General features: G+C 62.7%; 3 protein-coding genes and 1 long non-coding RNA gene across 4 annotated transcripts in view; 2 read left to right on the top strand and 2 right to left on the bottom strand.

The window, feature by feature from the left end:
- Nucleotides 1-7,066, bottom strand: part of ILVBL (ilvB acetolactate synthase like) — a 27,814-nt gene extending 20,748 nt beyond the window's left edge. The window contains 9 exon segments of the mRNA XM_040612566.1: nt 1,055-1,152; nt 1,901-2,000; nt 2,085-2,131; nt 2,133-2,197; nt 2,431-2,569; nt 2,668-2,795; nt 4,724-4,925; nt 5,059-5,186; nt 6,810-7,066. Of these exon segments, the coding sequence (XP_040468500.1) occupies nt 1,055-1,152; nt 1,901-2,000; nt 2,085-2,131; nt 2,133-2,197; nt 2,431-2,569; nt 2,668-2,795; nt 4,724-4,925; nt 5,059-5,186; nt 6,810-6,825 (923 nt within the window). The 5' untranslated portion in view covers nt 6,826-7,066.
- Nucleotides 7,067-9,558: 2,492 nt separating this feature from the next.
- LOC121096908 lies at nt 9,559-13,343 on the top strand. The gene is made up of 3 exons (XM_040613536.1): nt 9,559-9,799; nt 11,902-11,935; nt 12,922-13,343. The coding sequence occupies exons 1-3, from the start codon at nt 9,566-9,568 to the stop codon at nt 13,341-13,343; spliced, it is 690 nt and encodes a 229-aa protein (XP_040469470.1). The 5' UTR covers nt 9,559-9,565.
- A 36-nt stretch (nt 13,344-13,379) lies between these two features.
- LOC121096824 lies at nt 13,380-14,276 on the top strand. Its single transcript, XR_005830694.1, has 2 exons — nt 13,380-13,790; nt 13,908-14,276. It is a non-coding gene; the product is annotated as an uncharacterized LOC121096824 (long non-coding RNA).
- A 1,997-nt stretch (nt 14,277-16,273) lies between these two features.
- Nucleotides 16,274-23,040, bottom strand: LOC121096761 (tumor necrosis factor ligand superfamily member 14-like). Its single transcript, XM_040613230.1, has 3 exons — nt 22,767-23,040; nt 22,201-22,240; nt 16,274-16,689 (listed from the first exon to the last, which is right to left on the bottom strand). Exons 1-3 carry the CDS (start codon nt 22,968-22,970, stop codon nt 16,274-16,276), a joined length of 660 nt encoding a protein of 219 aa, XP_040469164.1. The 5' UTR covers nt 22,971-23,040.
- Nucleotides 23,041-24,912: the final 1,872 nt, after the last annotated feature.

Here is a 24,912-nt window from a genome sequence, read left to right as displayed (position 1 = left end):
GCCAATAATGGTTCATTCAGGGCCCCAAACTGGATCAGTTTTGCCCCAAAAACTGGCTCAGTCAAGGCCCTAAACTGGTTATTTCACCCCCAAAACTGGCTCATTCAGGACCCCAAACTGGCTCAGTTTCAGCCCAAATCCTGACTCATTCAGGGCCCCAAACTAGCTCAGTTTTGCCCCAAAACTGGCTCGGTCAAGGCCCAAAACTGGCTGTTTTGCCCCAAAAACTGGCTCATTCAGGGCCCCCAAAAATGGTTTATTCTGGGCCCCAAACTGGCTCAGTTTCGCCCCAAAAATGGCTCCTTCAGAGCCCCAAAAACTGGCTCCTTCAGGGCCCCAAACTGGCTCAGTTTCACCCCAAAACTGGCTCCTTCAGGGCCCCAAAAACTGGCTGTTTCACCCCAAAAGCTCAAATCTGACTCATCCCTCCCCAAAGTGGCTGATCCATGCCCAAAGCAGCTCAGCTGACCAAAAATTGCCTGATTTGTCCTCAGACCAGTTCACCTGTCCCCAAACCGGCTGATCTGTCCCCAAACCCAGCTCAACTGTCCCCAAACCAGTTCATCCATCCCCAGACCAGCTCAACACCCCCCAAACTGGTCCATCCATCCCCAAACTGGTCCATCCATCCCCACACCAGCTCAGCAGCCCCCAAACTGGTTCCACCATCCCCAGACCAGTTCAACTGTCCCCAGACCAGCTCACCAGACCCCAAACTGGCTGATCCATCTCCAAACCCAGCTCAACACCCCCCAAACTGGTCCATCCATCCCCAAACTGGTCTATCCATCCCCACACCAGCTCAGCAGCCCCCAAACTGGCTCCCATCCACCCCCAGACCAGTTCAACCGTCCCCAAACCAGTTCAACAGTCCCCAAACCACTTCACCTGCCCCCAAACCCAGCTCAACTGTCCCCAAACTGGTCCATCCCTCCCCACTCCAGTTCAGTGCCCCCCAAATTGGCTCCACTGTCCCCAGACCGGTTCGCCCGGCCCCAAACCAGTTCACCCGTCCCCAAACCAGTCCACCCACCCCCAGACCAGTCCATCTCACCACAGCTCCTCCGCTGGCGTGGGCGGCAGCATGGCCTGGCTGCCCACCAGCACCAGTGGCCTCGTGGCTCGGCTCACCAGTTCCGCGCAGCGCTGCACCTGGGAGCAAACACCGCGGTCAGTCGCAGCCCAGTTCAACCCCAAACCAGCCCAGTTTAACCCCAGACCTGTCCAGTTTAACTCCCCCAAACTGGCCCAGTTTAACCACAAAACCAGCCCAGTTGAACCCCAGAACTGGCTCAGCTGAGCCCCCAAACCAGCCCAGTTTAACCCTCCAAACCGGCCCAGTTGAACCCCAGAACTGGCTCACCTCAGCCCCCAAACCAGCCCAGTTTAACCCCCCAAACCAGCCCAGTTTAGCCCCAGAACTGGCTCACCTCAGCCCCCAAACCAGCCCAGTTTAATCCCACACCAGCGCAGTATAACCCCCCAAACCAGCCCAGCTGAACCCCAAAACTGGCTCAGCTGAGCCCCCAAACCAACCCAGTTTAACCCCAAACTGGCCCAGTTTAGCCCCAAAACGGCCCAGTTTAGCCCCAGAACTGGCTCAGCTGAGCCTCCAAACCAGCCCAGTATAACCCCAAACCAGCCCAGTTTAGCCCCAGAACTGGCTCACCTGAGCCCCCAACCCAGCCCAGTTCAACCCCAACCCAGCCCAGTTCAACCCCAAAATCCCACCTCAAGCAACCCCACCCCACCCCCCAGACACCCCAAACCCCTCACTCCATGGTGGGGGTACAGGGGGGGGTCCCCCCAAAACCCACCTCAACCAACCCCAACCGCCCCCAGACACCCCAAACCCCTCACTCCATGCGGGGGGTGGGGGGGGGTGTCCCCCAGACCGCACCTCATCCTCGGTGGCCAGCGGCACCCGCACGGGCAGGGGGGTCACATCCCGGGGTTCCCAGGCTCCCGCGAAGAGGTTACGGATGTAGCTCTGGAGGTACCTACGGGGTGGGGTGGAATTGGGGGTGCCGGACCGTTTGGGGGGGCGGGGGGGTGGGGGGGGGTGGGGGGGTGTCTCTGCTCACCACTGCACCGCCTTCCCCCGCAGCCCCCGGGCGCTTTTTGGTGCCGCCGATTTCCTTCTCCACCACGTGGAAGGGGTAGAGCACGTCGATGGGCAGCTCCACGAAGACGGGTCCTAAATTTGGGGGGGGGGGGGGGAGGACACACCCCAGAAGAAGACCCCCAATATCACCCCAAAACCACTTTTGGGGTTCAACCCCCCCTTCAAACACCAGCACCCCAACCCCCCCCCCAACAAACCACACCATTGACCCATGGCAGGGCAAAACCCCACCAAACCCCCAAATCTCAATGTTCTGGAGGTAGTTTTGGGGTGCCCCCTCCCCCCCCCTCCCCCAAATTTTGTACCGGGGGTCCCCGACTGCGCGGTAGCGATGGCACGGCGGAGGGTGGGGACGATGGCGCGGACGGTACGTGCCGTGACGCACGCCTTGCACAGTGTCCTGAAGAGCGAGAGTTGGTCGATGTCCTGCAGCGCTCCCCGACCCTGCAGAGATGAGCAAAAATCAGCTTCGAACCCCCCAAAATGAGGAATTTCCCCCCAAAAATGGGGCTGAGAGGGGATTTAAGGGGGGGTCCCCCCACCTTCTGCAGCGAGGCGGCTGCTCCCCCGATGAGCAGCACTGGTGACTCAGCCATCTGGGCGTTCTTGATGGCCGTCACCGTGTTGGTGACGCCGGGACCAGCGGTGACAGCGGCGACGCCGATGCGACCTGCAGGGAAATGGGGGGGATGGGTGGTGAGAGGTGGGGGAGGGTCCCCTCTGCCACCCTGGTTTTTGGTTGGGGGTTCAGGGGATGCTTGGTTGCTCATCTTGATGGCACCCAAGTGGTGGAATTAGCTCCTGGGGGTGACATACGGTGACAAAACCCACCATGGAAGGACCTTGGGCACCCACAACATCTTTGAACCCTTCCTGGCCCAACCGGGACCCCCCCAAGATGGGGCACCCCAAAACCCTCCATCCGTTGGGTCAAGGGAAGATGTTGGCCATGGGGTCACCTTCTCCTTGCCCAATCCTCACTGGACCTACCAAATTATCTCCTGGGGGGTGACAAATGGTGACAAAACCCACCACGAAGTGTTTGAACCCTTCTTCACTCAACCAGGACCCCCTCAAAGTGGGACACCCCAAAACCCTCCATCCGTTGGGTCAAGGGGAAGATGTTGGCCATGGGGTCACCTTCTCCTTGCCCAATCCTCACTGGACCTGCCAAATTATCTCCTGGGGGGTGACAAATGGTGACAAAACCCACCACGAAGTGTTTGAACCCTTCTTCACTCAACCAGGACCCCCCCAAAGTGGGACACCCCAACACCCTCCATCCGTTGGGTCAAGGGAAGATGTTGGCCATGGGGTCACCTTCTCCTTGCCCAATCCTCACTGGACCTACCAAATTATCTCCTGGGGGGGTGACAAATGGTGACAAAACCCACCACGAAGTGTTTGAACCCTTCTTCACTCAACCAGGACCCCCTCAAAGTGGGACACCCCAAAACCCTCCATCCGTTGGGTCAAGGGAAGATGTTGGCCATGGGGTCACCTTCTCCTTGCCCAATCCTCACTGGACCTACCAAATTATCTCCTGGGGGGTGACAAATGGTGACAAAACCCACCATGAAGTGTTTGAACCCTTCTTCACTCAACCAGGACCCCCTCAAAGTGGGACACCCCAAAACCCTCCATCCGTTGGGTCAAGGGAAGATGTTGGCCATGGGGTCACCTTCTCCTTGCCCAATCCTCACTGGACCTGCCAAATTATCTCCTGGGGGGTGACAAATGGTGACAAAACCCACCACGAAGTGTTTGAACCCTTCTTCACTCAACCAGGACCCCCTCAAAGTGGGACACCCCAAAACCCTCCATCCGTTGGGTCAAGGGAAGGTGTTGGCCATGGGGTCACCTTCTCCTTGCCCAATCCTCACTGGACCTACCAAATTATCTCCTGGGGGGTGACAAATGGTGACAAAACCCACCACAAAGTGTTTGAACCCTTCTTCACTCAACCAGGACCCCCCCAAAGTGGGACACCCCAAAACCCTCCATCCGTTGGGTCAAGGGAAGGTGTTGGCCATGGGGTCACCTTCTCCTTGCCCAATCCTCACTGGACCTGCCAAATTATCTCCTGGGGGGTGACAAATGGTGACAAAACCCACCACAAAGTGTTTGAACCCTTCTTCACTCAACCAGGACCCCCTCAAAGTGGGACACCCCAAAACCCTCCATCCGTTGGGTCAAGGGAAGATGTTGGCCATGGGGTCACCTTCTCCTTGCCCAATCCTCACTGGACCTACCAAATTATCTCCTGGGGGGTGACAAATGGTGACAAAACCCACCACAAAGTGTTTGAACCCTTCTTCACTCAACCAGGACCCCCTCAAAGTGGGGACACCCCAAAACCCTCCATCCGTTGGGTCAAGGGAAGATGTTGGCCATGGGGTCACCTTCTCCTTGCCCAATCCTCACTGGACCTACCAAATTATCTCCTGGGGGGTGACAAATGGTGACAAAACCCACCACAAAGTGTTTGAACCCTTCTTCACTCAACCAGGACCCCCTCAAAGTGGGACACCCCAAAACCCTCCATCCGTTGGGTCAAGGGAAGGTGTTGGCCATGGGATCCCTGCTCCGTATCCGCACCCGAGAGCCTGGAGACAGCGTCGGCAGCGAAGACGGCGGTGGCCTCATGCCGGGTGTCCACCACACGGATGCCCACCTTCTCGCTGGCCACCAGGATGGGGGAGATGTGGCCACCAGCCAAGGCGAAGAGGAAGCGGACGCCGTGTGCCTTCAGCACCTCCGCCACCAACTCCCCACCGTGCCGGGGGCTGCGGGGGTCCACCTGGAGGGGGAGGAGGTCACCAGGGAGGGACACACGCAGCATCACCGTCCCTACGCCGAGCCATCAGCTCCAAATTCGGTGGGTTTTTGGTAAAACGGTGGTGATGTCACCCGTATCACCCATGTCACCCTACCTTGTGCCAGAGCTGGTAGAGGAGCCCCAAGCGATGCGCCACCAGCAGCAGCGCCGCCGCCAGCGCTGCCAGGAGCCCGGCGCAGGCGCAGGCGATGCCGGCAAGGAGATCCATGGGGATGCCGGGAGCTGGAGGACGGGGCCAGGATGGGGGGAAGGAACCAAAGCGACAACGGTGAGAGAGGGTGGGGGTGGCGGGGGACGCGGCACGGCACCGCGGCGGCACCGGCACCAAACGCCGGGGTGGTCCTGGGATGGCGGCGGTGAGCCGACCCGGATTAACCAAACCCGGATCAACCGACCCCGGATTAACCAACGATGGATAATCAACCCCGGATTAACCAACTCGGATTAACCGACCCCGGATTAACTGAACCTGTATTAACCAAACCCGTATTAACCAAACCCATATTAACCAAACTTGGATTAACTGACCTGGATTAACCAAACCTAGATTAACTGACCTGGATTAACCAAACCCAGAGTAACTGAACCTGGATTAACCGACCCCGTATTAACTGACCTGGATTAACGGAACCCAGATTAACTGAACCTCGATTAACTGACCCCGTATTAACTGACCTGGATTAACCAAACCCAGATTCACTACACCCAAATTAACTGACCTGGATTAACCAACCCCGGATTAACTGAACCCAGATTAACCGACCCTGGATTAACCAAACCCAGATTAACTGACCTGGATTAACCGACCCCGGATTAACCAAATTGGATTAACTGACCCTGTATTAACTAACCTGGATTAACCAAACCCAGATTAACTGACCTGGATTAACCAAACCTGGATTAACCAAATTGGATTAACTGACCCCATATTAACTAACCTGGATTAACCAAACCCAGATTAACTGACCTGGATTAACTGACCTGGATTAACCAAACCTGGATTAACCAAACCCAGATTAACTGACCTGGATTAACCAACCCCGGATTAACTGACCTGGATTAACCAAACCCAGATTAACCAACCCCGGATTAACCAAACCTGGATTCACCAAACCCGGATTAACTGACCCGGATTAACCAACCGCAGATTAACCAAACGCAATGAACTGAACATGGTTTAATCAAACCCCGTTTAATGGAGCTCGGTTTAATTGAACCCGGTTTAATGAAGTTTGGTTTAATTGAACCTGGTTTAATGGTGCTCAATTTAATTGAACCCAGTTTAATTGACCCTGAGAAACTGAATCCAGTTTAATTTAAACTGGTGAATTGGAGACGGTTTAATTGACCCCAGTGAACCCCGATTAATTGAACCCCGTTTAATTGAACCTGCAAATCTGAACCCACATTAATTGATCCCGATTAATTGAATGTTGTTTCATGGAACCCGGTTTCATCGACCCTAATAAAGTGAACCCAGTTTAATTGAACTGGTGAATTGGACCTGGTTTAATTGACCACAGTGAACCCCGATTAATTGAACCCAGTTTAATTGAACCCGATAAACTGAACCTGGTTTAATTGAACCTTGTTTCATGGAACCCGGTTTAATTGACCCCAATAAAGTGAACCCAGTTGAATTGAACCTGATAAACTGGGCCCAGTTTAATTGACCTCAGTGAACCCTGTTTAATTGAATCCGGTTTAATTGACCCCAGCGAACCCCCTTTAATCAACCCTGGTTTAATTAGACCCGGTTCAGCCAAAACCCGGATAATTAAAACCAGTTTAACTGCACCCAGAGCCGGGTCAGCCCTAGTGCCAGCTCATTTGCATAATTAGCACCTAATGAGGAGGGCATCAGTCTGGGGTGACTCTTGGCAGGGGCATAAGGACCTGGGGGGGGGGATGGGGTGTTAAATCCTGGCTTCAGCCACTTCCCAGGCCCGGAGCTGCTCCAGGCGCCAGATTTTTTCCTTAAATCCCAACTTCCCCCTTCTGTGGCTTAAAAAAAGATGGAATGGGGCAAAAATGGCGCAAATTGGGCCAAATAACCTACTTTGGGGGATTCTGCGGTGCCCCTGCCCCCCAGGGCTGCTGTGTGTCCCCCCCATGGCCACATCGTCCCTGCTGCCCCCCTGCCCCGCCAGGGCCACCCTGTCCCTGCTGCCCCCCCCAGGACCACCCTGACCCAGCTGCCCTCCCCCCACCCAGGGCCAAACCCCCCCCCTGCCCCCAAGGGCCACCCTGACCCAGATGCCCCCTCCCCAGGGCCACCCTGTCCTTGCTGCCCCCCCCTCCAGGGTTACCCTGACCCAGCTGCCCCGCCCCTAGGACCACCCTGTCCCAACTGCCCCCCCCCCCGCCCCCGCTGTCCCCTCTCCCCCCCCTGCGGCCACCCGTGTCCTGATTGTCACTGCAGCCACCTCTGTCCTTACTGCCCGTCCCCCCCCCGGGCCTGTGACACCCCAGGGACACACACACACACCCCCAACCCACTCCTCACCCAGGGCCCCCCATTACTGTGCCGCCCCCCAGACCCCATGCGCCCCCCCCCTTCATGACCCCCCCCAAGACCCTGCCCCCCCCAGGGTGGCCCCCCTGTCCCACACCCGCCCCCCCCCCCCCGGGGGGGTCCCTCCGTTCCCACGCTCCTCCCCTCGAGACCCCTCCTGTTCCCACGACCACGCCCCTCCCCCAGCCCCGTGCCCCCCCCTTTCCGCCGGGGGTCCCCCAGCCCCGTGCCCCACCCCCGGGGGCGCGGGGTCAGCCCCCCCGTCCCGCAGCCACCTGCCCTTCCCGGAAGCACCGCGCCTCGCAGCCACGCCCACACCTGGCGGCCACGCCCCCACAAGCCCCGCCCCCGGTTACGCCCCCCGCGGTACCGCCTGGGGGGTGGGGGGGCCGCGGCCCCGCGCGCCACCGCCTTAGTCACGTGACGCGGTCTTCCGGTACCGCCCCCTCATCCGCTGGGCGCTCTGACGTCACTCCTCCGCGCGCCGCCGCGCAGCTGGGAGCGTTGATTGGGCGCCTGGCGGGGAGGGGCGGGGCCGGGACAAGGGGGCGGGGCCAGGGGCGGGACGGGGCCTGGAAGGAGAGTCCCCCGCGGGGGGAGTTACGGGGTGGTCTCACTTGGCGGTGGGGGGGGTGTGTGGCTCCTATTTCGGGGGGGTTTCACCGGGGGGGGGGGGCGCTCCCATGGAGGTCCCATTTCGGGGGGGTTTCGTATGGGGGGGGCTCCAATGAGGGTCCTGTTTCACGAGGGGGGGGCTCAGTTGGGGAGGGATCTCCCGAGGTGGGGGGGTGTCTCCTGTGGGGGTCCGATTTCAGGGGGTCTCACGGGGGGGGGGCTTAGTTAGCGGGTGGGTCTCCTATGGAGGGGGGTCACCAATGAGGGTCCCATTTCAGGCGGTTTCACAGTGACAGGGAGGGTGTCTCCCACGGGGGGGGTCTCCCATGAGGGTCCCATTTCGGGGGGCTTCATGGCGGGGGGCTCAGTTAGTGAGGGGGTCTCTCATGGTGGGGTGTCTCCCATGGGGGTCTCATTTCCTGGGGTTTCACATGGGGGGGGGGGTCTTCCATGGGGGATGTTTCACATGGGGGAGGTCTCCCATGGGGGGGGGGTCTCCTATGGGGGTCCCATTTCATGTGGTTTCACGGGGGGGGGCTCAGTTACTGGGGGGGGTCTCTCATGGCGGGGGGTGGGGGTATAACAAAGGAGGTGGTCTCCCATAGGCCTTTATGGGGAGGGGGTCTCTCATGGGGGTGGGTCTCCCGTGGGGGTGGTCTCCGATGGGGGTTTGTCTCCCATGGGGGTCCCATTTCATGGGATTTCACTGGGGGGGTCAGTTAGGGGCAGGGTGTCTCCCATGGCGGGGGGGTGTAACAAAGGGGGTGGTCTCCCATGGGTCGTCATGGGTCGGGGTCTCCCATGGGGAGGGGTCTCCCATCGGGGGCGTCCCATTTCGGGGGAGTTCACATGGGGGGAGTCTCCCCTGGGAGGGGGTCTCCTATGGGGGGGTGTCTCTTGGGGAGGGGGGAGCAGCCTGTTCCCCAAATCCCTTCCCGGTGCCGTACGTGCCCCCCCCCCCCCCCCGGCAGAAATTCCGGCTCCGCGGCAGGAAACCCCGGGGCTCGGTCACGGGGGGGGAGGCGAAATCCCCGGGGGGGGCGGGGCGACACTTCCCCTCCGCCGTGACGTCACACGCGGGGGGGCACCCAAGGAGGGGGGGACACACAGCCTGAGTCCCCAGCCCAGCTCCCCCCCCCTCCCCTCTGTGTCCCCCCCGGCTCTCCCCACCTCCCCCCCCCCCCCCCCCCGGTGCCACCGGGTCCCCTCCGGTGCCGGTCTGTGTCCCCCGCCCGGTCCCAGCGGGTCGTCCCCCCCCGGTGGGTGCCGGTCTGTCCCCTCCCCGGTGCCACCGGGTTCCCCCCCCGGTGCCGGTCTGTGTCTCCCCCCCGGGGTCCCCCCCCCCCGGTGCCGGTCTGTCCCCTCCCCGTCCCGGTCTGTCCCCACCCCCGGTCCCCCCGGGGTTCCCCCCGGTCCCTCCCCGTCCCCGCCCCTCCCCGCCCCCCCTGCCCCGCCCCCCGGTCCCTCTATAATGCGGCCCCGCCGCTCCCCTCCCCCCACCGCGATGCCGCCGCTCGCCGACCCCGAGGCGCCCCCGCTGCCGCGGGACCGAGACGGGGACAAGGACCGGGACGAGGACCGGGACCGGGACCGGGGCCGCCGCCGCCTCCTCCTGCTTCTGGCCGCGCTCGGAGCCGCCGCCCTCGGAGCCGCCGCCGCCGCCGCCGCGCTGCTGGGGGCGCTGCCGGGGGGGGCCCCGCCGCAGGTGGGCACGGGGAGGGGTCCGTGTCCTGGTGTCTGTCCATCCGTCCTGGTGTCCTGGTGTCCATCCGTCCTGGTGTCCATCCATCCGTCCGTCCTGGTGTCCATCCATCCTGGTGTCCTGGTGTCCGTCCGTCCTGGTGTCCATCCATCCTGGTGTCCTGGTGTCCGTCCGTCCTGGTGTCCGTCCGTCCTGGTGTCCGTCCGTCCTGGTGTCCGTCCGTCCTGGTGTCCATCCGTCCTGGTGTCCAGATGTCCATCTGTCCTGGTGTCCGTCTATCTGTCATCCAAGTGTCTATCCGTCTATACAGTTGTCCACGTGTCCATCTGTCATCCAGGTGTCCATCCATCCATCTGTCCTGGTGTCCATGTGTCCATCTATTTGGTTGTCTGGGTGTCCATCTGTCATCCCAGTGTCCGTACATCCATCTCTCCTGGTGTCCATCCATCCATCTGTCCAGTTGCCCATCTGTACGGTTGTCCAAGTGTCCATCTGTCATCCAGGTGTCCGTCCATCTGTCCTGGTGTCCATCCATCCATCCATCTGGTTGCCCAAATGTCCGTCTGTCTGTCCTAGTGTCCATCTGTCCAGTCGCCCAAGTGTCCATCCGTCCATCTGTCCAGGTGTTCATCCATCCATCTGTCCAGGTGTCCATCTGTCCAGGTGTCCATCTGTCCAGGTGTCCATCTGTCCTGGTGTCCATCCATCTGTCCGGTTGCCCAAGTGTCTGTCCATCCTGGTGTCTGCCCGTCCATCTGTCCAGGTGTCCGTTCATCTGTCCTGGTTGTCCTGGTGTCCGTCCATCTGTCCATCTGTCCTGGTGTCTGTCCATCTCTCCTGGTGCCCAGGTGTGTCTGCTCACCTGGGCTGCCCCCAGCCAGGGGGATGCTCAGCTAGGGGGTCCGTCCAGTTGTCCATCTTTCCGTCTGTCCGTCAGCCCGGGTGTTCACCCAGCTGGGTGTCCCTCTGGCCAGGTGCCTGGTTGTCCGGTTGTCCATCTGTCCCTCCAGGTGTCTACCCAGCTGGGTGTTCTTGGCCAGGGGTCCGTCCATCTGCCTGGCTGTCCATCAGTCCAGGGCTCTGTCCATATTTTTGTCCATCCAAGTGTCCATCCGTCTGGCTGTCCGTCTGTCCGGGTGTCTGTGTACACGTCTGTCTGTCCAGACATCCCACTGTCTGGGTGGCCACCCACCTGGCTGTCCCAGTGTCTGTCTGTCCAGGTATCTGGCCATCCCTCTGGATGTCCATCCCTCTGGGTGTCCATCCGTCCAGGTGTCTGTCCATCCCTCTGGGTGTCCATCCATCCAGGTGTCTGTCCATTCGTCCAGGTGTCTGTCCATCCCTCTGGATGTCCATCCACCTGTGTGTCCATCTGTCCACCCCTCTGGGTGTCCACCCACCCGGGTGTCTGTCCACCCCTCTGGATGTCCACCCACCCATGTGTCCATCTGTCCAGGTGTCCATCCATCCCTCTGGATGTCCACCCACCCATGTGTCCATCTGTCCAGGTGTCTGGCCATCCCTCTGGATGTCCGTCCCTCTGGATGTCCATCATCCAGGTGTCCATCCATCCCTCTGGATGTCCACCCACCCATGTGTCCATCTGTCCAGGTGTCTGGCCATCCCTCTGGATGTCTGTCCCTCTGGATGTCCATCCACCTATGTGTCCATCTGTCCATCCCTCTGGATGTCCACCCACCCACCTGCCCACCCAGTTGCCCACCCACCCAGGCTCCCCTCCCCCCATCCTTCCAGGTGTCCATCCCTCCATCCACCCAGGGTGCCCATCCCTCCGCCTGTCCCTGGGGTCCCACAGGGTGTCCCTCCCCCCGCCGGGGGGGACGAGGCGGATGCACCAGACCCCTCCCTGCCTCAGTTTCCCACTCCAAAGGCACCAAATCAACTCACCCCCCCCCAAATCCAGGGGTCACCCCTCTCCCTGGGGACCCCCCAAAATACCCAGCAGGGTGCTGGAAAGTCCCCAAATCCTGATGCGACACCCAACTTCCCCTTCACCGGGGGTGGGGGGACGGGGACATGACACCCATGGGGACAAGGACACTTGGGTCCTTCCACCCACTGACGCTCTTTCCTCTCCTTCACAGGCTGCCACGGCCGCCCACGTGCTGCTGAGCGCTGGTAAGTCCCCCCGGCCCGTGGCCACGGTGAGGGGCTCGCTGGGAGGGGGTGGGGTGGTGCCCAGACCCGAGGCCGTGGTGAGGGGCTCGCTGGGAGGAGGGGGGAGGGGACCCTGGCCTGAGGTGGCTCGGCCAGTCATCTCGAAAATGTCACCCGGGTTCCTCCTTCCGCCCTCGGAGAGGAAACGTCAGCCCAAGGCTGGAGCATCTGGGGGTGTCGGTGTGGCCGCGGGCTCCCCGAGGCGTCATGGAGTGTCCCCGGGGTGTCACGAAGCATCCTGTGTCCCCAGGTTGTCATGGAGCGTCCTCCGCCTCTGTGGTCCCCAGGGTGTCACGGAGCATCCTCCGTCCCCAGGATGTCACGGAGCATCCTCCGTCCCCAGGATGTCACAGAGCATCCTCCATCCCTGTGGTCCCCGGGGTGTCACGGAGCATCCTCCGTCCCCAGGGTGTCACGGAGCATCCTCCGTCCCCAGGATGTCACAGAGCATCCTCCATCCCTGTGGTCCCCAGGGTGTCACGGAGCATCCTCCGTCCCCAGGATGTCACGGAGCATCCTCCGTCCCCAGGATGTCACAGAGCATCCTCCATCCCTGTGGTCCCCAGGGTGTCACGGAGCATCCTCTGTCCCCAGGGTGTCACGGAGCATCCTCCATCCCTGTGGTCCCCAGGGTGTCATGGAGCATCCTCCGTCCCCGGGGTGTCACGGAGCATCCTCCGTCCCCAGGGTGTCACAGAGCATCCTCCATCCCTGTGGTCCCCAGGATGTCACGGAGCATCCTCCGTCCCTGTGGTCCCCAGGATGTCACGGAGCATCCTCCGTCCCTGGGGTGTCACGGAGCATCCTCCGTCCCTGTGCTCCCCTGGTGCCATCCCAGGTCCCCCTGGGTGCACCGCTGTGCCCTGGGGACCCCGAGGTGGGCTGCAGCACCCACCCCCGACCTGCAGCGCCCACCCACCCTCTTGTCCCCTCTCTTGTCCCCCCAGGCTCGCTGGCGCTGCCCTCAGGACCCAGCTGGCGCTACGAGGAAGGCATCAGCGGCGTCTTCCTCAGCGAGGACGTGCAGGTGACAGCGGGGAAGCTGCGGGTGACAGCAGGTGGCCTCTACCTCCTCTACGGCCAGTTCGCCCTCACCTGCACGGCGCCCACCTGTCCCCCCGGCACTGTCACCCTCCAGCTCTGGCGCGCCGGCTCCCAGCGCCCGTTGCTCGCCATCCCGCTGGTGCTGGCCGGAGGTGCAGGATCCACCCCGGAACGTTCTGGATTGATCCAGGCCATTGGGCAGCTCCAACCTGGGGACGTCCTGAGCCTGGCGCTGGACAAGAATGTGGCCGAGGACACATGGCAGCTGGCGCAGGACGAGCGGGAGGGCAACTTCGTGGGGTTGTTGCGTATCGCTGGGGGGTGACAGGGGGTGGCCAGGGGGTGAGGAGTGGGGCTGGGGGCTGGTCAGCCTGCTGGTCGGAGGTTGGAGATGTCAGGGGACACTGTTGGCCTCCACGCCTGGAGATCTGGGTCCCAAGACACCCCCACACCCAGGGATTTGGGGACATCAAGGGACACTGTTGGCCTCCATGCCTGGAGGTGTGGGGACATCAAGGGGCACTGTTGACCCCCACACCTGGAGATTTGGGAGCATCAAGGGATGCTGAAGACCTGGAGGTTGGGGACATCAAGGGGCACTGTTGGCCTCCATGCCTGGAGATCTGGGTCTCGAGACACCTGCATGCCTGGAGGTTGGGGACATCAAGGGACACTGTTGGACTCCATGCCTGGAGATTTGGGAGCATCAAGGGATGTTGAAGACCTGGAGGTTGAGGACATCAAGGGACACTGTTGACTTCCATGCCTGGAGGTTGGGGACATCAAGGGACACTTGACCTCCATGCCTGGAGATTTGGGAGCATCAAGGGATGCTGAAGACCTGGAGGTTGAGGACATCAAGGGACACTGTTGACTTCCATGCCTGGAGGTGTGGGGACATCAAGGGACATTGAAGACCTGGAGGTTGGGGACATCGAGGGACATTATAGACCCCCTATACTTGACTATTTGGGGCTGGAGACCCCCCCGCCTGGGGGCTGGGGACATCAAGGGCCCTCGGCCATTTGGGGACCCTAGTGCTGGACACTTGGGGACACCAAGGGATGTCACAGACGCCTATTTTGGGGACCACGGACACCCCCATGTCCAGAGATGGGGGGGTCCCTGCTGGTCCCAGCCCCCCTTCTTCTCCCCCAGCCGGCCTGGGGGGGTGCCGGGGGGTCCCCTCCCCCCCCTAAATTATTACCTGGCGCTTGGAGCCACTTTATTTATTGTTTAATAAATTTATTTATGATTCCGCGTGCCCAGAAGTGGTCTTAATTGCCCCCCAAAAACGGGGGGACCCCAGGGGTGTCACTGGCCTGGACGCCAGGGGGGCCACATGTGCATGCACAGCTCTGCATGCGTGTGCAAGTCCATGCACAGGCGTGTGTACATGCACAGGCGTGTGCAAATAGGTGTGCAACGGTGCATGCAACTGCATGTATTTATGCATGCAGACCCATGTGGAAGCGCACATGCGGCTGTACGTGCGCATGCGTGTGCAAATAGTTATGCGAAGATGCATGCAGCTGCACGTGCGTGTACGCATGCACACTCGTGCAAATGCACATATATGTGCACCAACATACGTGCACACGCAGACCACCCTTCCCCCGCCCCGTGACCCACTTTCTCTGCCCCTTGGAGGAAAATGGGGGGGGAGGGGGGGGGCAACACCCACGGTGCGCCTCCACCCCCCACCCCCCCAGGTCCATGGGCCCCTCCTCCCCCCCCAGCCCCGTGGCCTCATCTGGTCTCCAGCAGCAGGAAATCCTCCCCGTGGTGCATCGCACCAGGGCTGTGCACCTCTTGCACGAGGAGGGGGAGGGGATCCTGGGGGAGGGGAGGGGCACGACACATAAATCTGGGGCTCAATTACCCGTTGCCCCCCCCCCCTTTCCCCCCTCCCCAATCCTGCACCCCACCCCTGGAAGGAGAGGCACAACCTCATGGTAGCCAGCAGAGAATCTCCACTCCAAAGAGCAAAGGGCATTGGGGTTTGGGGGGGGGTTTGGCTCCCCCCCCCCCCAAATACCTCCTCATCCCCACAGATTTGCCTTTCACCCCCCTCCCCAAATTCCTCCTGAACCCCATTCCCCCCTTGACCCCTAGATTTGCCCCTGCACCCCCAGATTTGCCCTGACAGCTCCAAATCTACCCCAGACCCCCAAATTTACCCCAGACACACCCCCCCCCCCCCAATTTGTCCTTGCTCCCCCTCCCCCCCCCCCCCCCCCCCCCCCCCCGTCAAATCCTGGCACTTGGCAGTTTCTCTTCGCTTTTATTTTTGGCTCAGGATTGGGGGGGTCAGGGGGTCCCCCACTTTGGGGGGAGGGAGATCAGGGGTTTTGGGGAGCCCACCCTGAATATCAGGGTGAGCCCCCCCATGACAAATAAATAGGTAAAGAGGAGTCCCAGGGTTCCAGGAGGGGCAGGCACTAGCTGCACCTGTGTGCAACCCTATACGAGCCACGGGAGAATCCCCACTGCTCTCAAGTCCGGAGCCTCAGGGACTTTGGAGGGGGGGCAGTGGTGAGTGGGGTCTTGGGGGTCCTGCAGAGAAGGACCCAGGGGTCCAGGTGGGTCAGGGTCCAGGTCTGAAGGGTCCAGGTCATCAGCATCCTGTGCACAACCTTATACAAGCCACCGGAGAATCCCCACTTCTTTCCAGTCCTGCGCCTCAGGGACTTTGGGGGTGGTCAAAGGGGCCTCCCACAGGCTTCCAGGGAGGGACTGAGGCTTCCAGGTGGGTCAGGATTGGGGGTCTGAAGGGTCCAGGTCATCAGCACCCCATGCACAACCCTATACGAGACACTGGAGAATCCACACCAATATGCATGCACACACCTCTGCCCAGTCCTGGCCCTCAGGGATACCAGGAGGGACAAACGGGATCCCAGCAGATCATCCCAGGCGTCCCGATGGATCAGGTTGGGGTGCAGGGTGGGGTGTCATCAGCCCACGGCCACCCCACGCACAACCCTATACGAGCCACCGGAGAATCCCCACCCCAACCCCCAAGCCGTGGCCCTCAGGGATGCCGGGAGGGATCAAGGGGATGCCAGGAGGGATCAAGGGGATCCCAGCAGGCTTCCAACGGTAACCCCAGGCATCCCGATGGATCAGGTTGGGGTGTCATCAGCCCACTGCCGCCCCACGCACAACCCTATACGAGCCACCGGAGAATCCCCACCCCCCCCCCCCCACCCCCCACCCCAATCCCCCCTCCCCCCCCCCTCCCCACCCCCCAAATCACACCATAAACATCCCGAAATAAGACCGGGATCCATCCACCGCCCTCACCAGCTGGGGGGCTTGCACCCGCGTGAAAACCTCGTCCCCCCTCTCCAGCCTCACCAGCCCCCCCAAAAAACTGTGCCGGGCCCAGGGACCCCCCTGGCTTTGGGGACAATAAACCACCTTGTTGACCAGGAGGTCCAAGACCCCGGGGTACCGGGGGTCCGCTTGTGGATGCCGTGGAGGGTGGCGGGCGGGCGCGGGGGCACTGCGGGGGGCCCCCAGCTGCACCTTGGCGTACACGAAGTAGAGCCCCGGCTGGTGGCAAACGAGGGACCCCCCCTGGTAGCCCAGCCCCCGCAGGAAGGCCCACGCCTTGGTGGGGTCCCACCGAAGGGACCCGTTGGCCTGGGATGAGATGGTGGCGTCGGCTGGGGGGGAGGGGGGGAAGAGGAGAGAGAGGGGGGGGGTTAGGGGGATATGGGTGGCTGAGGGTGCTGGGCAGCACCCCCCATCTATAGGGGGACCCCGACACCCAGGGTGCTCAGCACCCCAACCCCCCCAGCACCCCCTATAGGTAAGGGGAACGCACACATCCTGGGTGCTCAGCACCCCAACCTGCCAGCACCCCCCTATAGGTAAGGGGAACGCACACATCCTGGGTGCTCAGCACCCCAACCCCGCCAGCACCCCCTATAGAAGGGGAACGCACACATCCTGGGTGCTCAGCACCCCAACCCCCACAGCACCCCCTATAGAAGGGGAACGCACACATCCTGGGTGCTCAGAACCCCAACCCCCCCAGCACCCCCTATAGAAGGGGAACGCACACATCCTGGGTGCTCAGAACCCCAACCCCCCCAGCACCCCCCCTATAGGTAAGGGGAACGCACACATCCTGGGTGCTCAGCACCCCAACCCCCCCCGCACCCCCTATAGGTAAGGGGAACGCACACATCCTGGGTGCTCAGCACCCCAACCCCCCCATTACCCCCCTATAGGTAAGAGGAACGCACACATCCTGGGTGCTCAGCACCCCAACCCCCCCAGCACCACCTATAGGTAAGGGGAACACACACATCCTGGGTGCTCAGCACCCCAACCCCCCAGCACCCCCTATAGGTAAGGGGAACGCACACATCCTGGGTGCTCAGCACCCCAACCCCCCCCAGCACCCCCTATAGGTAAGGGGAACGCACACACCCTGGGTGCTCAGCACCCCAACCCCCCCAGTACCCCCTATAGGTAAGGGGAACACACACATACATCCTGGGTGCTCAGCACCCCAACCTGCCAGCACCCCCCTATAGGTAAGGGGAACGCACACATCCTGGGTGCTCAGCACCCCAACCTGCCAGCACCCCCCTATAGGTAAGGGGAACGCACACATCCTGGGTGCTCAGCACCCCAACCCCCCAGCACCCCCTATAGGTAAGGGGAACGCACACATCCTGGGTGCTCAGCACCCCAACCCCCCCAGCACCCCCTATAGGTAAGGGGAACGCACACACCCTGGGTGCTCAGCACCCCAACCCCCCCAGTACCCCCTATAGGTAAGGGGAACGCACACACCCTGGGTGCTCAGCACCCCAACCTGCCAGCACCCCCTATAGGTAAGGGGAACGCACACACCCTGGGTGCTCAGCACCCCCAACCCCCCCAGTACCCCCTATAGGTAAGGGGAACGCACACATCCTGGGTGCTCAGCACCCCAACCCCCCCAGCACCCCCTATAGGTAAGGGGAACGCACACACCCTGGGTGCTCAGCACCCCAACCCCCCCCAGCACCCCCTATAGGTAAGGGGAACGCACACATCCTGGGTGCTCAGCACCCCAACCCCCCCAGTACCCCCTATAGGTAAGGGGAACGCACACACCCTGGGTGCTCAGCACCCCAACCCCCCCAGCACCCCCTATAGGTAAGGGGAACGCACACATCCTGGGTGCTCAGCACCCCAACCCCCCCAGCACCCCCTATAGGTAAGGGGAACGCACACATCCTGGGTGCTGAGCACCCCAACCCCCCCAGTACCCCCTATAGGTAAGGGGAACGCACACACCCTGGGTGCTCAGCACCCCAACCCCCCAGCACCCCCTATAGAAGGGGAACGCACACATCCTCGGTGCTCAGCACCCCAACCCCCCCCAGCACCCCCTATAGGTAAGGGGAACGCACACATCCTGGGTGCTCAGCACCCCAACCACCCCAGCACCCCCCTATAGAAGGGGAACGCACACATCCTGGGTGCTCAGCACCCCAACCCCCCCAGCACCCCCTATAGGTAAGGGGAATGCACACATCCTGGGTGCTGAGCACCCCAACCCCCCCAGTACCCCCTATAGGTAAGGGGAACGCACACATCCTGGGTGCTCAGCACCCCAACCCCCCCAGCACCCCCTATAGAATGGGAACGCACACATCCTGGGTGCTCAGCACCCCAACCCCCCAGTACCCCCTATAGGTAAGGGGAACGCACACATCCTGGGTGCTCAGCACCCCAACCCCCCAGCACCCCCTATAGGTAAGGGGAACGCACACATCCTGGGTGCTCAGCACCCCAACCCCCCAGCACCCCCCTATAGGTAAGGGGAACGCACACACCCTGGGTGCTCAGCACCCAACCACCCCAGCACCCCCCTATAGAAGGGGAACGCACACATCCTGGGTGCTCAGCACCCCAACCCCCCCAGCACCCCCCGATAGGTAAGGGGAACGCACACATCCTGGGTGCTCAGCACCCCAACCCCCCCAGCACCCCCTATAGGTAAGGGGAACGCACACATCCTGGGTGCTCAGCACCCCAACCCCCCCAGCACCCCCTATAGAAGGGGAACGCACACATCCTGGGTGCTCAGCACCCCAACCCCCCACCACCCCCCTATAGGTAAGGGGAACGCACACATCCTGGGTGCTCAGCACCCCAACCCCCCCAGCACCCCCCGATAGGTAAGGGGAACGCACACATCCTGGGTGCTCAGCACCCCAACCTGCCAGCACCCCCTATAGGTAAGGGGAACGCACACATCCTGGGTGCTCAGCACCCCAACCCCCCCAGTACCCCCTATAGAAGGGGAAACGCACACATCCTGGGTGCTCAGCACCCCAACCCCCCCAGCACCCCCTATAGAAGGGGAACGCACACATCCTGGGTGCTCAGCACCCCACCCCCCCCAGCACCCCCCTATAGGTAAGGGGAACGCACACATCCTGGGTGCTCAGCACCCCAACCCCCCCAGCACCCCCCTATAGGTAAGGGGAACGCACACATCCTGGGTGCTCAGCACCCCAACCCCCCCAGCACCCCCTATAGGTAAGGGGAACGCACGCATCCTGGGTGCTCAGCACCCCAACCCCCCCAGCACCCCCTATAGAAGGGGAACGCACACATCCTGGGTGCTCAGCACCCCAACCCCCCCAGCCACCCCCTATAGGTAAGGGGAACGCACACATCCTGGGTGCTCAGCACCCCAACCCCCCCAGCACCCCCTATAGGTAAGGGGAACGCACACATCCTGGGTGCTCAGCACCCCAACCTGCCAGCACCCCCTATAGGTAAGGGGAACGCACACATCCTGGGTGCTCAGCACCCCAACCCCCCAGCACCCCCTATAGGTAAGGGGAATGCACACATCCTGGGTGCTCAGCACCCCCACCCCCCCAGCACCCCCTATAGGTAAGGGGAACGCACACATCCTGGGTGCTCAGCACCCCAACCCCCACAGCACCCCCTATAGAAGGGGAACGCACACATCCTGGGTGCTCAGCACCCCAACCTGCCAGCACCCCCCTATAGGTAAGGGGAACGCACACACCCTGGGTGCTCAGCACCCCAACCCCCCAGCACCCCCTATAGAAGGGGAACGCACACATCCTGGGTGCTCAGCACCCCAACCCCCCCAGTACCCCCTATAGAAGGGGAACGCACACATCCTGGGTGCTCAGAACCCCAACCCCCCCAGCACCCCCCTATAGGTAAGGGGGAACGCACACATCCTGGGTGCTCAGCACCCCAACCTGCCAGCACCCCCTATAGGTAAGGGGAACGCACACATCCTGGGTGCTCAGCACCCCAACCCCCACAGCACCCCCTATAGGTAAGGGGAACGCACACATCCTGGGTGCTCAGCACCCCAACCCCCCCAGCACCCCCTATAGGTAAGGGGAACGCACACATCCTGGGTGCTCAGCACCCCAACCCCCCCAGCACCCCCCTATAGGTAAGGGGAACGCACACATCCTGGGTGCTCAGCACCCCAACCTGCCAGCACCCCCTATAGGTAAGGGGAACGCACACATCCTGGGTGCTCAGCACCCCAACCCCCCCAGTACCCCCTATAGAAGGGGAACGCACACATCCTGGGTGCTCAGCACCCCAACCCCCCCAGCACCCCCTATAGAAGGGGAACGCACACATCCTGGGTGCTCAGCACCCCCACCCCCCCAGCACCCCCCTATAGGTAAGGGGAACGCACACATCCTGGGTGCTCAGCACCCCAACCCCCCCAGCACCCCCTATAGGTAAGGGGAACGCACACATCCTGGGTGCTCAGAACCCCAACCCCCCCAGCACCCCCTATAGGTAAGGGGAACGCACGCATCCTGGGTGCTCAGCACCCCAACCCCCCCAGCACCCCCTATAGAAGGGGAACGCACACATCCTGGGTGCTCAGCACCCCAACCCCCCCAGCACCCCCTATAGGTAAGGGGAACGCACACATCCTGGGTGCTCAGCACCCCAACCCCCCCCAGCACCCCCTATAGGTAAGGGGAACGCACACATCCTGGGTGCTCAGCACCCCAACCTGCCAGCACCCCCTATAGGTAAGGGGAACGCACACATCCTGGGTGCTCAGCACCCCAACCCCCCAGCACCCCCTATAGGGAAGGGGAATGCACACATCCTGGGTGCTCAGCACCCCAACCCCCCCAGCACCCCCTATAGGTAAGGGGAACGCACACATCCTGGGTGCTCAGCACCCCAACCCCCACAGCACCCCCTATAGAAGGGGAACGCACACATCCTGGGTGCTCAGCACCCCAACCTGCCAGCACCCCCCTATAGGTAAGGGGAACGCACACATCCTGGGTGCTCAGAACCCCAACCCCCCCAGCACCCCCCTATAGGTAAGGGGAACGCACACATCCTGGGTGCTCAGCACCCCAACCTGCCAGCACCCCCTATAGGTAAGGGGAACGCACACATCCTGGGTGCTCAGCACCCCAACCTGCCAGCACCCCCTATAGGTAAGGGGAACGCACACATCCTGGGTGCTCAGCACCCCAACCCCCACAGCACCCCCTATAGGTAAGGGGAACGCACACATCCTGGGTGCTCAGCACCCCAACCCCCCCAGCACCCCCTATAGGTAAGGGGAACGCACACATCCTGGGTGCTCAGCACCCCAACCCCCCCAGCACCCCCTATAGGTAAGGGGAACGCACACATCCTGGGTGCTCAGCACCCCAACCCCCCCAGCACCCCCCTATAGGTAAGGGGAACGCACACATCCTGGGTGCTCAGCACCCCACCCCCCCAGCACCCCCTATAGGTAAGGGGAACGCACACATCCTGGGTGCTCAGCACCCCAACCCCCCCAGCACCCCCCTATAGGTAAGGGGAACGCACACATCCAGGGTGCTCAGCACCCCACCCCCCCCAGCACCCCCTATAGGTAAGGGGAACGCACACATCCAGGGTGCTCAGCACCCCACCCCCCCCAGCACCCCCTATAGGTAAGGGGACCCAGGCCCCCCAGCCCCTACCTCGCCCCCCCAGTGGACATTCCCCCCCGCCCCCCCCCCAGAGGGGACCCCCGCCCCTGGGCCACCCCCCCCCCGCGAGGTTAGGGACCCCCCACCCCCACCCCCCCGAGGCTGGGGACGCCCCCTCCCCCTCACCCCCCCCCCGAGGTTGGGGGGATCCCCCCCCCCCCCCCTTACCGATGAGATGAGCCGCCGGCTTCTTAGCTGGGGGGGGGGTCTGCAAAGGGAGCCCGGGCAGAGGGTGAGCTCTGGTGTCCCCAAGGTGGTGGCATCCAGGTCCCCAGGGTGGGGGTGGGGGTCCCACGGCCCTGGGCTTGTGGCATCCAGGTCCCCAAGGTGGTGGCACTCATGTCCCCAGGGTGGGGGTCCCAAGACCCTGGGCTGGTGGCATCCAGGTCCCCAGGGTGGCGGGGGGGGGTGTCCCACAGCCCTGGGCTAGTGGCATCTATGTCCCCAGGGTGGTGGCACCCATGTCCCCAAGGTGGTGGCATCCAGGTCCCCAGGATGGTGGGGGGGGGTGTCCCACAGCCCTGGGCTAGTGGCATCTATGTCCCCAGGGTGGTGGCACCCATGTCCCCAAGGTGGTGGCATCCAGGTCCCCAGGGTGTGGGGGGTGTTTCCTGACCCTGGGTTGGTGACACCCATGTCCCCAGGGTGGTGGCACCCTCATCCCTAGGGCTGGGGGTCCCATGTCGCCAGGGTGGTGGCCCCCATGTCCCCAGGACCCAGTTTTGGGGACCCACCTTGCAGCACCTTCTCCGACAGCGGCTGGTCCCTGCTGACCTGCGGACACCCCCACGGGTCAGGGGACACGCGGGGACGCGGGGATGCGGGGCTGGACAGGGACACGAGGGGACACACCTGGGAACACCCGAGGGGACACGCGGGGACACGGCAGTCCCCGGGGCCACACTCGGGGTGACACAGGGGGACAGGAGAGGGGACATGGGGACACACAAGGGGGCACACAGGGACTCGCACACGCGTGTGAACCACCGCAGCCCCCTCCCATGTGTCGCCCACTGTCCCCATCAGTGTCCCCACACTGTCCCCATCCCTCCAGTCCCCAAATCCCCCGTGTCCCCAGTGTGTCCCCTCCCCCCCATGTCCCCTCTCACCTGCAGCTGTGTCGTCACCCTCTGCAGCTCCCCCCGGACCCCTGCCAGCACCCAGCCTTGCACCGCCACCGCCACCAGTGCCAGAGCCACCAATGTCCCCAACACCCACTGTCCCCAAGACCCCCTCCAGCGTCGCCGCCGCCACGTCGACGGGGGGGTGGTGGCACCCGGGGGGGTCCGGGGGGGGGGCAGTGGTGGCCAGGGCCCTGCCAGGGCGAAGACACCGTCCCCCATGGGCCACCCTGGCTTGTCACCCGCCGTGTCACCCTCCCTCCGAGGGACCTGCACCCGCTGTGCGGCCCCGGAGGAAATGGGGCCCACGTCACCCGTTGGTGTCACCACCCTGGGGTGGCTCCCCCCGTCATGGGGACACAGCGGGGGGGGACGACACATGGCCACGTGGCATCCCCCACCCTGCTGGTGCCACCGCTGTCCCCCCATGTGTGTCCCCAAGGGGAAACATGGTGTCCCCCCCCCCGTGTCCCCCCAGGGGGTCTCCATGTCCCCAACCCCGTGGTGTCCCCTGCAGTGTCCCCATGGGGACACAGGGACCGCGGAGGTGCCACCACATCGCCCCGCTTTTGGGGACATCAGTGACCCCAAAAGTGCCACCAGAACTCCCAGCGTCCCCAAGGCCAAGAGAGGGTGGGTGGGGGTGGGGTGGTGTCCTCATTCCCAGAGCCTCCACAGCTGGGGACATCAAGGACCCCTCTGTCCCCAAGGTGGCCCTGGGGTGTTGGGGACAGCTTAGGGACACTCCCAGCCAGCGGTCACGTGGCCCCAGGGTGCGGGCTGGGACACGGGGAGGGGTGACAGAGGTAGGGGTGGCACAGGGAGGGGTGACATGGGGGGTGACACGGGGGGGGGGTGACACGGGGGGGGGGGTGACACAGGGAGGGGTGACACTTTCCACCACATGTGGGCTCCCGGCCGCCCCCACGCCCGGTTCCCAGGGCTGGGGACACAGAGGTGACCAGCTGCACCCCACAACACCCTCGTGCACAAGTTCACACGCGCGTGCAGCACACTTGCACCACCCACACACCAGCACCGTGCAGGCATACACGCACGTGTGCCCTCACACACGCTTGTGCCACGGCACACCCGGGTCGTGCACACCCGTGCTCGTGCACGTCGCAGGCACTCGTGCTATTGCGCCCTTGCACCGTGCATACACACGTTTGTGCACGTGCACAGACCCCCGTGCTGTTACATGCTTCCACTGTGCACGCGCTTGTGCTCCCATGCGTGCACACTTACGCTAGTGCACAAACACATGCAGATACACACTTGCAGCGTGCATGCACGCTTGTGCCAATGTCTGCTGGCACCACGCATGCACACGCTTATGCGTGCACACACGTGCTTGTGCTACCAGCACACACACACTTGTGCCCCCACGCAGGCACACTTATGCTAGTGCACAAACACGTGCAAACGCACACTTGCAGTGTGCTTTTGCACCATGCACACACCCGCTTGTGCATGCACACATGTGCTCATGCTCCCAGCACACGCACTTGTGCAAGTGCTCACACTCCCCTGCCACCCACGTGTGCCCTTGCACCCACAGGCATTTGCAGCTGCATGGATGCACGCAGCCACGTAGCTGCACCCACACGTGCACCCATGTGCACGCCCCACGCATGTGCAAGGCCGTGCCTGGTGCTGCCAGATAAGACACCGGAAAGTGCCGCTCGCATGAGTCCGTGCTGGGAAGGCAGGAAACCGCCGGCGGCCGCGGCACCCAGCTGCCACAACAGGGTGCTGA

Source organism: Falco naumanni, chromosome 13 (genome assembly GCF_017639655.2).
Source record: "Falco naumanni isolate bFalNau1 chromosome 13, bFalNau1.pat, whole genome shotgun sequence".
Classification (NCBI taxonomy): domain Eukaryota; kingdom Metazoa; phylum Chordata; class Aves; order Falconiformes; family Falconidae; genus Falco; species Falco naumanni.
This window is presented reverse-complemented; position numbering and strand designations above follow the sequence as displayed.

Coding starts and splice junctions, on each gene's coding strand:
- LOC121096908 (XM_040613536.1), top strand. CDS start 9,566: ATGCGGCCCCGCCGCTCCCCTCCCCCCACCGCGATGCCGCCGCTCGCC. Junction 9,800..11,901: donor CGGGGGGGGCCCCGCCGCAG/GTGGGCACGGGG, acceptor TCTCCTTCACAG/GCTGCCACGGCCGCCCACGT. Junction 11,936..12,921: donor CCACGTGCTGCTGAGCGCTG/GTAAGTCCCCCC, acceptor TTGTCCCCCCAG/GCTCGCTGGCGCTGCCCTCA.
- LOC121096761 (XM_040613230.1), bottom strand. CDS start 22,970: ATGTCCCCTCTCCTGTCCCCCTGTGTCACCCCGAGTGTGGCCCCGGGG. Junction 22,241..22,766: donor GTCGGAGAAGGTGCTGCAAG/GTGGGTCCCCAA, acceptor CTCCCTTTGCAG/ACCCCCCCCCCAGCTAAGAA. Junction 16,690..22,200: donor GCCGGCGGCTCATCTCATCG/GTAAGGGGGGGG, acceptor CCTCCCCCCCAG/CCGACGCCACCATCTCATCC.